The 14551-nt window shown below is 44.4% G+C and overlaps 1 protein-coding gene across 6 annotated transcripts in view; it reads right to left on the reverse strand.

Annotated features, from left to right (window-relative positions):
• Positions 1 to 14551, reverse strand: part of USPL1 (ubiquitin specific peptidase like 1) — a 388707-nt gene that overhangs the window by 248283 nt on the left and 125873 nt on the right. For all 6 annotated transcript variants that reach the window (XM_086935147.1, XM_086935148.1, XM_086935145.1 and 3 more), the window contains one exon: positions 4318 to 4472. In XM_086935147.1, coding sequence (XP_086791273.1) covers positions 4318 to 4472 — 155 coding nt within the window. The remainder of the gene's footprint in view (positions 1 to 4317; positions 4473 to 14551) is intronic.

Here is a 14551-nt window from a genome sequence, read left to right on the forward strand (position 1 = left end):
GGAGTCCTGCCATTGTCCAGAGGTGGTCAATGACCGATTACAGCAAGCCTGAGTTCAGCCAATCATCTGTGTACATGAATACACTAATTACCAACTTCCGTAGATTAGGAGGAACCACTGCCATTTCGTGAATAGGTACTTTAAGAGAGAAGTAGGGCACATTAATCTGAAAATGCTCCTGGCTCACTTTGAACAGCAGGCAATGCCTGTGGAACTGCAAGATGGTTATAATAAAATAAACACCTTGCAAATGGTTCACCTCCTTCCTACATAACCGGTCTCAGAAGTTCAAGATCAACAATGTGCTGTCCTCACCTGTGCCAGTAGACTTAGGCGTTCCACAAGGATCCTCCCTTTCACCCACACTGTTCAACCTCATCATGGAACCACTGGCCACCTTGCTCCAAGCATCCAATGTACACTTCCATATGTATGCCGATGACACTCAACTTTACCTAAAGGTACAATCCCCGGAGGACATCAAACTCCTGAACTACACACTGAGCAACACCCAATCATGGCTGGCCGATAATCACCTTAAACTAAATGCTCTGAAAACTGAGTTCCTCCTGATATCACCCCCTGCGAAAACTACCACCACCCAAATCTGGCTCAATCACCTAACAGCACTCAATGTCCGACCGACCATTGTGGATTCTGAGAAATCCTTAGGCATCACACTCGACGCAAAGCTCAGCATGCAACAGCACATTCGCAAAGCAACGAAAGGAGCTAACTTCAAAATAAATACATTAAGGAAACTTAAACCCTTTCTCCCAGTCAAAGACTTCCAAACTGCTGTACAAGCCCTAGTCGTACCCCGCATAGACTATGGAATTGTGGCCCTCAGCGGACTCCCTCTAGCAACAACTGCACCCCTAAGAGCCTCCTTGAACGCTGCCGCGAGCCTCATCACTGGCTCAAGAAAACACTCATATATCCCCTGATTTGATATCCCTGAAATGGCTGCCCTTTGAAGCCAGAATACAGCTGAAAATTGCTGTTATGACACACTCAGCCGTACACCACAAGGCACCCAACTACCTCACTCAAAAGTTGACTATATCAGGAGGGTCGAGATCCAATAGAAGTACAAAAAATCTACTCATGAAACCTCGCAGATTCCGGAAGGAAAAAACGTACAAACGCTCCTTCTCAGGAATGGCACCCAGGATTTGGAACGCACTCCCTCCTGAAACCAGGCTTATCACCTCCACTGCCTTCTTCAAGAAAGAGATGAAAGCCTTCCTTATGGCCAAGTTCTCCTGAACTTAATCGTTGTTGGACTGGAGACTTTGCACCGCCTTGGTATTACTGGCTACCTCATTGTCTAATGTCTAATGATATCATATCCTTAGTTGATTGCGAGCCTATTATACTACTCTCTCACTACCTATTACTTTAATGTTCATATTAGTCTGCTGAAACTTGATGTTCCTACCCCTTCTCTCTCTGTAACTCTTAGAAAGTGGTATAAGCTAACCTTATAGCCTAGCTCTCCTGATCTCTATTGTAACTGGATCAAAGACTCTGCACCGTTCTTATATTATCGTCTTTTTGATTGTTTATTGTTATTCTAACAGCATATGAATACTACCCGATCATGCTATTGAATATTACTGTACCCAACACTATGTTTAGTCACCCTCCTGTTGCCCTCACCCCCTGCTTCTGTGAAGCGCTCTGATATCTGCAAAGATCTTGTTCACGCTATATAAAACTCTGAATAAATAAATAAATAAGTCGGACACCATCCACTTGCTAGAGTCTAAAGTAGAGAGAATCTGAGCCAACATGAGCATCTTGAATCTGCTCTTCTGTAAGAAAAAGGAGAGGATGAGGTCAAAGATAAGCTGTAGACTCCTCATCCTTTTTAGGAATGAGGACATAGCAGGGGTAACAACATTGCTCGTCTCAGAGTACTGTACCCTCATTATGGTACCTCGGAAAAGCAACAGGTGCAACTCATGGAGGATGGACTGGTGGTCCCCTGAAATCAGTTCTGGTATCGGAGAGAGACTGGATGAAAAAGAAAGAAAGGGTTGGACACTGCTATTTTGAATAATTTGTAAGATTCATCTGTCTAACGGGACTGATCTGGCAGATAATTTTGGATCCTGCCTTCATTTGGATGGCATAAGCCGTTGAGAGTAAACTAAAGTGGTTTGTTGGCTGGTGTGGGGGGAGAGGGAAGACTGGTTCACCTGCTGGCCTGTGTTGCCGCTGTCTGATTCAAGGCCCCTAAAAGGACAGGGCTTTCTGTTGCGTCTCTTGTTGACAAGGCTGATTGTGTCTATACCCCAGACGACTGAATAGCCCGTAAATTTCTGAAATTGGAGTGAAAATTATTAAGGAGGGGCCAACTGCCCATGGATCATGCTCTATCTTTAAAGAGTTCCAAAGCAGAAGAGCATATCCATCAGTGAAGCCTGGACATCACCAGAGGAACCAATAGACCTCATCCTGCCATGCCAATGAAGAACCACACTCAAACCAGCCGAACTGATGAGGTATCCAAACTAGCCTGGGTAGCATATTTGGACATGTCTTGTTCGGGCCAAAGAATCCCTGAGATCTCCCAGTGGGACAGCCGGCAAGATAATCTCACTGGCCATGCCCCAAAGATCTTAGATCTAACAACTCCACAAGGAGTCTGTGCAAACAGATTGCAATCCCAAACTGGCTGATGAAATTACATGTCTGTCTAAAGCATCAATCTTCCTAAATTCCCTATCCAGGAGTGCTGGGGAATTAAGGTATTTACCTGCATTTACTTTACGGAGACCTGCACAATAAGGCTTTTTGGACTGAGATGCTTGATGACAAAACTCGGGTTAATGGTCTAGAATATCAGGCCAGCTGCCTGTTCACAGCTGGACAAGAACATGGTTATGACCAGGTAGCAATCAGAATCTAAGTGCATCATTGAAAGGAAGCAAGGACTCAGATGTTGCTTGCCCAGGCTGTAAGATTTCCATTAAAATATTTATTTTAGTTTAACAGAGCTCTAGCACCTCGGTTGCCCTCCAATTTACTACTGCGAAAGAGGCATTCTCCTCTGTTGGGAGACCTATGTGGTGAGTAAAGCTCTGTCTCAGGGAAGGTGTCAAGCCCATTGGAGTTTTGAAAATCAAGGTATAAGGAATCATCAATGTAACGAGGGCTAAGCAAGCTGTAACTCCATGTTCAAAATGATCATCCCTGAGAGCAACCTGCCGTCACAGGGTCGGAGCCAAAAAGAAAATGGCGTCTCCTGTCGACAGCTGCAATGTGGTAGAGGCACAGAATGGGAGTCAGACAGCATGACAACAAGTTGTGCTTTTGTAATTTCGTAACATCAGTTGAGCTCTGGCGGATTTCAGTTTGGGATCCAACGTAGGCATGACCAACAGGTTATTTTCCAGCACCGGGGTCAGAGTAGAGGGTAGTTGGATCACGAAGCCACGTGTAGAGGTCTAAGTCAGCATGGGCTACGCAGTGGCACCCCCAAGAAGGTAGAACGCACCAAGGAGGACCCGCCAATGGTAACCCAACTGAAGGTCCCCCGTGGTTCCTTGGGACCCATAGCCGCTACAGAGAGCCAGGAGCAAAATGAATATCTGCTGCACGAAGGAATGTGGTTAGAACTAGGCATTAGAAATGTAATTTCTTTTAAGAATCATTATTACTGTAAGCTGTGGGATTTGTTTTGCAGTTTTTTTTATGTTTGACAAAAGCCTACAATATGATGTTATGAATTGGTCAATGAATCAAAGACCTGTACTAATCTGCATTCACATGCCAATATAAACAACTGAGCGGCTTGAATGCTAAAAACAGTAGATGAGGAAACTTGGAAACGCGTAGCATTAAGAAGACAGGCTAGAACTCCCTCACACTCCTAACCAGAATTTGTTTGCAGACTTTTTGGAAAACAGGGTGGACCAAGTAGCCTATTAGTGGATAGTAAACTGTGTTCCATCATGTGGTAAATCATGGATCATCTGAGCACTGTAGTCTACTAATTTATTCAGCAAATAGATCAATACAAAGCAATTTGACTACATGATACAATTACTTTTAAAACATTGTGCACTTGAGGCACAAGATAATCCTGTGATAATTAAACATTAAGTGTTTTCACTGCTGTTACTGTCCGCATGGGAATAGCAGCATGCTAAACATTTTTTTTTGGACAACATCAGCGTCTCATCTTGAGCTATTTTTGCACAACTTTCTGCAAAAACCTGTTACTGTAATCTGTAATGGACTGACAAAAGCACATTACAATTTATAAGTTCAGCAATTTAAGAATAGGATTCCTAATGTATTACTTACCATCTGAAGTTAAAACCCAGGTAACAAAATGGTTGCTTTGATATTGAATAATCATGCTAATTTCATAAGAACCACCTTCAAACTGAAATGAATAGGTCTTCAGGTTGTTGTGGGGCAATCCTTCAGAAAAGTGCAACATGAAAACTTCAGGCACCCTGAATAAAGAAAAGAAATGTTATATTATAACTAAAGCTATAGGTTGCAGACCAAATGACGGCAACCCTAAAATAAGATTTTATGCATTAGTGGCAAAACTGCCAAGAAATGTTATACTAACATCAGTACCATCTCAAAACATGAAACAAGCTGCGGTTAAGTCAATAAATTGGTCTGGCCTGGTTAAGTTAGTATGTTTAAATGGATTTTATTTTGGAATGCTAATGCAAGATGTATTAAAAGAATGGAAAGTAAAAACGAAATGGTTGCTTACCAGTAGTAGTTTTGCAGCTTGAAGAATTTTTTGGATTGACATGCTGTGCATTATTCCGCCATGTAGGTGTTGGGTCAGGAAACAACCTTGATTTTTTTTGTTGGAGCCGACCACCATCTGGTGGTATGTGCATCTTGAGTGTGAAGTCAGATGGAGCCCGGGACGTAGTCTGCATCTTCTGATTCTTTTCTCCTGTGTTGCAGCTGGTTGCTTCATCTCCCATTTCTGGAGAGGCTGGCAGGTTGCATGTGAATTTAGAAAATTCATCAAAATGCAAAAATACTCCTACTGGTAAGTAAGCATTTCATTTTGCAGCATGAATCAGTTTCTGGATTCACATGCTGTGAATTAAATTATTTAGCTGTATTCCTTCCTTTGGGTTGGTTGGATTGAAATGTGGATGTGTTGGCAAACAGGTACTGTAGTACCTTCTGTCCCACCCATGCTTCTTTGTTCATTGGAATGTCTACACAATGTTTTGCAAACGTGTGGCGATGCCCATGTGGTTGCTGAGCAAATTTAGTCAATGGAGATTTACACAAGGAACGCCAGTGTTGCTCCTAAGTGTGCTCTAGAGGTAGGGTTTTCTTCACCCTAGAGTAGCAAGTTTGTCTTGTTTCCATAAACCATTCCACTGGATTTGTAGGTATAGTTTTTGTATCGTAAATGCTTGTAGCTTGCGGTCTCGTCGCTGCTGTGTGATAATTAGAAAGGATGTGACTGATTTTAGGCCCGATTTGCGCATCGGTTCAAAGGGTTCTGTCAAACTGGGTTAGCACAGTGTTCAGATTTACAATGGTGCTGGAACCAATTTTGGTGGTGCAATACTTGAGGCCTTCCATTGGGGAAGTGAAGTAGCTATTAGCTGAAGAACCTCTGGTGTAAACTACTATTGCTGCTTGGTGTACTTTCAGCGATGTGTAGGTTAGTCCGCTGTCTAACAGGTGGGTGAGGTAGGTTAGTACAGGTTCCTTTTCTTTCCTGGTTTCCATTCTCCTATTGTCAGTGTACCAATGGATGTATCTGCTCCATCTTTCTGTGTTATATTTCCCTGTGCTTGGTTTTCTTACTGCTCTTTGGATTTCTGTTGTACTGGGTAGAAGTTGTAGAAGACCAAATTCTAGATATTCAGGAGCCATGCCACTAGCCTGAGTGTGGCTGGCTCCGGGTGGTATACTTTTCAGTCTTGCATTGTCAGCAGATCTTGTTCACCTTTGGTTGTGATTTTTTGGACATTTCTAGTGAGTTAGAGTACCTGGACTGCCTGGTCCATTGTGGGGCTGTCTTGGTCAAGTACCTTTGAGATCAGGGGAATCAGTGGAAAACCGTATGCAAATATCCCTGACCAATTTCTTGACAGGGCATCCCCCTCTGACTGGTGATATGAAAACCTAGAGGTGACGTGCTGGCGTTTACTGGGGTGGCGAACAGGTCTATACTTGGCCTGCACCAGACTTTGAAGATTTTATTCAGATTTTTTTCCGGTGTCTCCTGCTTTATCTTCCATTCGCGGAAGGTGCAGTCTTGCCTACCTAGTCTGTTTGTCCCTGTGTTTTGCTTTCCTGGTAGTTGGATTGTAGGCAGTCTGTTACCCATCTCCATACCTCTTGGGCTAGTTTGGACAGGATGAATGATTTTGTTCCCCCCTGTTTGTTGAAATAGAATGTGGTTCTGTTGTCCATTTGGATCAGTACAGTCTGACCTGTTATGCACGCTGGAAAGCCTGTAGGGCTAGAAATTCTGCTTTAATCCCCAGGTAATTGATGTGTTTGACTACATCGGTGGTGTTCCATAATCCCCGTACCTTTAGGTTGCCAGAGTGTGCTCCCCATACCTTGTGAGATGTTCCAGTCATTATGGTCACCGCGGTAGCTGGTGTCTTGAATGGTCTCCCCATGTTTAAGTTTGTTGATTCACAACATTGTTTATGCCTTACTACCTTTGTATTGACAAAAATTAGATACTCCCAGCGGCTTCTGACCATTTTTTGCAGACTCGTTCCTGAAAGGGGCTCATATGCAATCTTGCATGCATTTAGTGGGATGAATGAAGCCATCATGCTCATGAGTTTCATGACAATCCTCATGGTCAGAGACCTCTTTTTGAGTTATAAGATTTCTTGTACCCAAAAGTTGTTTGAGTTTGAGGGGGGATTTATGGAGGCTCTTGAGTTGTTCTATGAAGTATATGTGACTTATTCTATTCAAAACCCTATAATTGTGGGGGAGAATGATGTACAAGTCACTTCCCCGCTGGTCCTCCCCCTCTGGAAGGCTAGCTTCTTCCCCTTCCTCGAAAGGGCTGTCTCGCAGGGTGTTGCCATTACTGGTATCTTTGCTGCGTGACATGTACTGCTTTGGGGCTGCTGTTGCTGCCCAGATGTGAAGGGTGCCCTGCCTGTGGGGCTTCTGTTTGCGGTTCCTCCTCTTCTGAAGGTACCCCTGAATTGCAATGGTCTTATGGCTTTCGCCATCTTGTTATCTTTCTTTAATTGCTGAAGGGTATCCTCCACTGCCTGGCCAAACAGGGTGTCACCTGAGAATAGCATATTGATAATTGAGGCTTGTTTGAAACCAGATATTCTGAGCGAGGTGTGTCTTCTTAGTGTTGTCAAGTGCACATTAACCTGCTGGCAGTATCTGCTGCATCTGGGGCAGACTTGAGGCAGATATTAGCAATATTCTTTCCTTCCTGCATTACATCCTTGGCCCGCTTGCAGTATTCTTCCGGGAAGTGCTGCATGAGGATCTCCATCTTGTTCCATTGCTGGTGGTCGTAGCACTTCAAGAGGGTGGTGGAGTTAGCAACTCTACTTTGAGAGGCTGCTTCTCTCCATCTTTCTTCCCACTAAGTCAGGCCACGAGCTTTCCTTTTCTGGTGGCTTTGTGGATGTTGGCGCCATGTTTTTCCTCCTAGCAGTCATTACTATAATGGAACCTGCTAAAGCATTGCTGCTTATGTACTTTGGATCCTGAGTGGAATGCTTGTACTTCCCCACTCTGCGTCGCCAAGCTCACATACGGTATCCTTTCCTTGGTCCAGGATCCTAGGGCAGATACAGATTTCCCTACTGTTAGGGCATTAACGATTCAAGAAGGAAATAGGATTCCTCTTTTTCCTCCTCTAGTTGCATTCGATATGTCACTACAGCCCTCTTGATGAGGCAGTTGTAGAGGAACAGGTCATATAGTAGGGACTTAGCGCCTGGATTCGGCCATGTATCTTCATATTGGTCTAACTGAACCCAGTTGTGTTCGAGTTCATAACGAGGAGCAAGAGGAGTTCTACGAAGTTTTGGTGTTGCCGGGGCCTCCATCCCAGACTGGTCATCTTCAGCTTCCGTGGCCAAAGGTTTTGCAGGGACGCAGGACTCCTCTCTTCCCTTAGTAGGGCAGACATTTTGGCCTTGAGCCTTCTCTTCTTGAGCGTTCGAGCACTCTGTTTGGTGTAGAGCATCGTATTTTTTTTTTAACTTTAACAGATCTACCGTCTAAGGCCTTGCTCTGGTCCCTCTCCCTCGAGCGCATAGTTGCGTTGAAGTTTGACAGTGTCTTGCACCATTGGTAACCTTTGGTCGGGATCCGTGTGGCTCTCTGTTTTGGCTGACTTTCAGTTGACTAATGCTTTGAAGCAGAAGCTGTGTTTTGGGTCTTATTGTCCGAGGGCTTAGCAGCTGCGCCTTTCGGCAGTTTACCTTAGATTTCTTTTCGCATCCTTCACTGCCTTTTTCGAAAGTTACTTCTTTTCTGCGTCAGCGGCATCGATCTCGCCATCTGACTTCTCACTTCAAGCAGACTTCAACATTCTCCTCCTCGTTGCTGGATAAGGTTGTACCTGAAGAGTCTTTTGTATAAACGCTGCGCAGGCCTTGCACTACTCGTCCTTATGGTCCTTAGGGAGACAAAGGTTTTAGACTTTGTGGGGGTCTCTTCTGGCAAATTTTTCAGTGGCAGTTGGGGAACAACTTAAAAGGGGCGTTTCCCATGTGTTTCTTACCGGCTGGTTCCCCTGTTGGAATCAATAAGTATCCCCTTCTCAGTTAGCCAATTTTTTTGCGGTCTTCAGCGATTGTCAATTTTCTAATTTGTCAATTTTCTAATTTATCTTTTCCCAAATATATCTTGGTGCTCCTCTGTCATGCTACCGTACCCAACAGCAGAAAAAAAATAAAGGTCTGAAGATAGAGGAACTTCCAGGGTGCTTTTTGACATCCCACAGGGGATGGACATACCACCAAATGGTGGTCAACAACACCCAGAAAATAAACACAAGAACATTTCCAGACTAAACCACTAAATGGCAGAATAATGCACAGCATGTGAATCCTGAAAAGGATTCATGCTGCAAGAACACGGATACCTAAGTGGGGTGACTAGAAACGTGCATCATTTAGTACAAAATTAAACATTGAACTGGGCTGCCATCTTGAAACAGCACTGTGCATAGTGTACCATTATTACACCATTCTAAGACGGCTGTCATTGCTTATTAAGAGGACCGCTATGCCGTACCACTAAAGGAATGCGCTACTTACCAGTATGCATCTGTTCTTGGCATGTAGGGCTGCTGACATTCATATCTGTGCATAGATCGCCGCCTAGTGTTGGGTCCGGATGATTACACATTGTTGTCCTGGAAGAGTCTTCGAAGTTTCACGAGATAGGTGGCTCCTCCCCTGGACTACAGTGCGCATGGGCATCCTCTCCATCCTTAGATTGTTTTTCGCCATTGTGGCAGAGATGGAGTATGGTACAGTAAGAGATGGCCATGCAAGAAAGTAATAATGAATGCTACAGCTGCAACAGGCACCGGGGAGGAGGGTGGGCGATATGAATGTCAGCAGCCCTACATGCCAAGAACAGATGCATACTGGTAAGTAGCATATTCCGTTCGAGGCATGTGGGCTGCTGAATTCATATCTGTGCATAGAATATATAGCAGTCTCTCCCTTAGCAGTGGCTGCCTGTGCCAGCTGCAGCAGTCTGAAAAAGAGTTTTTAGAACAGCCTGTCCTACAGCTGCTTGCTGTTTTGAATATACATCTACACAATAGTGTTTTGTGAAAGTATGTATTGTTGACCATGTGGCTGCTCTACATATTTCCTCTAGAGGAATGTTTCCTAGGAAAGCCATGGATGCCCCTAGTTTGCGTGTAGAATGCGCTCTTGGGGGAACTGTTAATTTGCGTTTTGCTTTAATGTAACATATTAGGATGCACTTAACTATCCATCTGGCTAACCCAGATTTTGAAATGGGGTTGCCTTTGTGTTGTGGTGAGAAGGCAAAAAACAATTGTTTAGTCTTTCGAAAATCCTTAGTTATACCAATGTAGTATAGAAGTGCTCTTTTGACATCTAGTGTGTGTAGAGCCCTTTCCGGTACTGACTGTGGATTTGGAAAGAACACTGGCAGTTCTATTGTTTGATTGATATGAAAATGGAATTTTACCTTGAGCATGAATTTAGGGTTTGTTCTAAGAACTACCCTATTTGCATGTATTTGGATGAATGGCTCTTGACTAGTTAGTTAATTGCTACTAGAAATGCCACTTTCCATGTTAAAAATTGTAAATCACATGTATGCAATGGCTCAAATGGTGTTCCCATTAGTCTGGTTAAAACAACGTTTAGGTTCCAGACAGGTGAAGGTGGGTGTTTTGGGGGAATTATTCTTTTGAGTCCCTCCATGAATGCCTTAATTGCAGGTACTCTGAATAGCGAAAGATGCTGTCTGTTTGAAAGATAAGCTGCAATGGCAGCTAAGTGTATTCTTACAGATGAATAGGCTAAATTGCAACGATGTAGGTGCAAAAGATAGCAAATTATATTTTGCGTTGAAGCATCTAGTGGGTTTATGTCATTGTTATTGCAGTAAATGACAAAACGCTTCCACTTCGCAGGGTAACAAGCTCTGGTTGTAGGTTTTCTTGCCTCTTTGATAATGTTCATACAGTCAGGAGGTAAGTTTAGGTACCCAAACGGAGACTTCAGGAGCCAGATTGCAAGGTTCAGTTGTTGCGGATCTGGGTGCTGTATGTCTCCATGGCTCTGAGTGAGTAGAGTGGGTGTTAGCCGCAGCCTTTGATGAGGCACCATGGAAAGTTCTAAGAACGTTGTGTACCATGGTTGCCTTGCCCATGTTGGAGCAATCAGGGTCAGTGAATGCTGGCGTAGTTTGTGTGCCACTAGCGGTATTAACGGTGCTGGGGGGAAAGCGTACGCAAATCTGTCTGACCAGTTCATCCATATCGCACTGCCCTGAGATTGCGGATGTGGAAACCTGGCGGCAAAGTACTGGCATTTTGTGTTTCCCTTTGTGGCGAACAGGTCCATCTCTGGATGTCCCCACTGTTGGAAGTATGGTTGGAGCACTGTGGGGTGAATCTCCCACTTGTGCATTTGTTGGCTGTGTCTGCTGAGCAGATCCGCTCTTTGGTTGTCTTTGCCTGGGAGGTGTTCCGCCATGAGAAAAATGTTTCTCTGAATGGCCCACATCCACATGCTTTGGGCTAGATGTGATAGCTGTGGAGAGTATGTTCCTCCCCGTTTCTGTATGTAGTACATTGCTGTCATGTCTGTCCGGATCACAGTTTTGTTGCATAAATGTACTTTGAACGCTTTGATTGCCAGAAAAATTGCCATCAGCTCTAGCAAGTTGATGTGCATTTTCTTTTGTTGTGTTGTTCATAGGCCCTGCACTGTGTACTGAAGGACATGGGCTCCCCATCCCATCAGGGATGCGTCCGTTGTCAACACTATTTGTGGTACAGGCTCTTGGAACAGTCGTCCCTTGCAAAGTTTTTGTGGATTCCACCAATGCAGAGAGTTGTATGCACGACTGGCCACCAACACAAGGTCTTTTAGTTGTCCTTGAGCCTGGTTCCACTGCCGTGCTAAGCACTCTTGTAGCGGACGCATGTGTTATCTTGCGTGAGGGACTAGGAAGATGCACAAAGCCATCATGCCTATGAGTTGCATAAACACTCGGGCAGAGAGCGAGTGTTGGGGCTTGAACTTTTGGATCAGCAGTTGCATACTGTTGATTCTTGCAGTGTTTGGGTATGCTTTTGCTGCTAGTGTATCTATTGTTGCTCCCAGGTACTGCTGTACATGGGACGGCTGAAGATGAGATTTTGGGTAGTTCAACGTGAAGCCTAGACTGTGCAGAAGGTGAATGGTGCGGGACATGCGGCTGGCACATTGCTGGGCCGACTTTGCTTGTATTAGCCAGTCGTCCAGGTACGGATAGACGTGAATATGTTGTCTTCTCAAATGTGCAACTACTGTCGCTAGGCATTTTGTGAACACCCTCGGGGCTGTTACACCAAATGGAAGGACTTTGAACTGGTAATGTTAATTTAATAGCGTGAACCTGAGATACTTCCTGTGAGCTGGATGTATCTGGATATGGAAATATGCGTCTTTGAGATCTAAGGTTGGGAGGTAGTCTCCTTGCTGCAACAGTGGTAACACTTGTTGTAGAGTGAGCATATGAAAATGTTCTGATAAGATGTAATGAATTAAGGGTCTGAGGTCCAATATTGGTCTGAGAGACCCGTCCTTTTTGGGGATGAGGAAGTATAGTGAATATACTCCTGTACCTTGATGTTCTAATGGTACTAGTTCTATGGCCCCTTTTTGCAGCATGCGGATGACTTCTTGCTGCAATAGGTTGAGGTGTTCTACAGATATAGGACGGTTTTTTGGAGGTATGTTGGGTGGTGTGGAGGTTAGCTCTAGGCAGTATTCATTTTGGATAATTTGCCTTACCCACTTGTCTGTAGTGATGTTTTCCCAGACTGGTAGGAATTGTTGTAATCGTCCCCTAACCGGTGTTATTTGGTCTGGGGGTAGCACTAAGGAGTCACTGTTTAGTGTTGGTAGAAGATCTGGTGGTGTTGTTCCCTCGTCCTCTGCCTTTGTTGTTATTGCCTCGGTATCTACCTTTATTGTTTTTATTGTAGGTGGTTTGTGGGCTTCCCTTGTAGCTTGTGGTCTGCTGTGATGAGTTGCCTCTTGCAGCCCCCCTGTAACTTGAGCGACGAAAGGAGCCTCTATGTTGCTGTGACTGTAGGGCTCCCATAGACTTAGCCGTCTCAGTGTCTTTTTTCATTTTGTCCAGTATTGTATCTGCTCCTGGACCAAATAAGTAGTCAGGGGTTAACTGGCTGATTTAACAAAGTGGAATGGACTTCGTTTTTAAAACCAGAAATGCGTAGCCACGCATGTCTCCTGATCATAACACTGGTGTTAATAGACCTGGCATCTGTATCTGCTACATCTAAGGCACATTTAATGGAGGCGTTAGAGATTAGCTTTCCCTCCTGTACTAATTGTTCAGCCTGTTCTTTGTAGGCATCAGGTAAATGCTGGAGAAGTGTTTCTTTTAAGGTATAGTGTGCCCTGTCATACCTTAATAACAGGGCTTGCGTGTTGGATATTCTCCATATGTTAGCTGCCTGTGCGGCTACCCTTTTTCCCGAAGCCTCAAAGATTTTTGATTTTGTCCGGAGGTGGAGCTTCCCCAGTAGTTTGAGAGTTTGCATGTTTACGTGCATTTGCCACCACTAAAGAATCTAAAGGCAGTTGTCCCTTAATATATGTAGGGTCTAGTGGCGCTGACCTGTATTTTCTCTCTATTCTTGGGTTAATGACCCTTGCCCTAGTGGTATCTTTAAAGATGTCTCCTGCATGTTTAAGTACCCCTTTCAACATAGTTAGTGTTTTAGCCGTTCTTTCTGATGTGGCAAAAGTGTCAAAGAGGAAATCTTCCTCCACAGGGTCAGCATGCATGTCCACATTGTGATGGAGGGCTGCCCTTTCGATTAATGAATTAAAAGCAGCTGTGTCCTCTGTAGGAGAAGGCCTAGCAGGGTATGCAGGTGTATCAAGAATGAGTTGAGTCAGCAGGATGTACTGGGTCAGCCCATGGTTGAGTGTGACTGTCTTGGTCAGTGTATACTGGGCAGCTGTATTCCGGATCACATTCCTCATCCACCTCTTCATCGGAGTGTATGGGTGTATATGAGTATTGGTTAGGCCTAGTTGGCAGAATAGGCTCAAATAGAATAGGTGAGGTAGAACAGTTCCTTTTCTTTTTGAGTGCTATAGTGTAAGTCTCTTTGACAGTCTCTGGTCTGATTTTCCTCTTGTAGAGTGACTTTCCCAGAGTTTGGGTCAATGTAAAGTTTTGACTGTTCAACTGATTCAGGGTCTGGATGTAGGACTTCCTGTTCAGCAGTTGTGGTTGTTTTAGCCAATGTCTTTTGCTTAGTTTGTCTTGGGTCGATGCCGCTTTTTGGTTCGCCCGCCTTTGTTTTTGAGGAAGGTGGGAGGCCAAACTTAATCGTTCCGATGTTTTTTTGTGGCACTACAGTTTGTTTCTGTAGTGCTTGTGTCTTTGGAGCCGAACTTTTTCCTGTGTCGACCGTTTTCTTCGGTTCGATTATGGCCTTGTGTCCTTGTGTCGATTTCTGAACCGATGGTTTCGGATCGACGCCCTTTGGTGTTGGTTCGATGGCCTTTTTTGGCTCAATTTTCTTGGGCTCGATTATTTTCTTTAGCGGAGCCAATGGTTTGTCGCCTTTTAATTTGGGGTCGACAACCTTCTTTGGATCAAGTCTCTTTTTGTGTTGTCGGCCGTCGACGCCGATGTTTTCGGTTCTACGCCCTTTTGTTTTGGAGTAGATATAGGGCCGCTGGTTTTAGGCTCGACGACCCTTGTATTCGACGCCGATGGTTCGATATAGTTCGGCCCGAAGACTGTATTGTCAACGAGTTTCTTTGGTGTCGACTCCGAGGGATCG

The sequence above is a fragment of the Lissotriton vulgaris genome, chromosome 8, assembly GCF_964263255.1.
Source record: "Lissotriton vulgaris chromosome 8, aLisVul1.2, whole genome shotgun sequence".
Lineage (NCBI taxonomy): Eukaryota > Metazoa > Chordata > Amphibia > Caudata > Salamandridae > Lissotriton > Lissotriton vulgaris.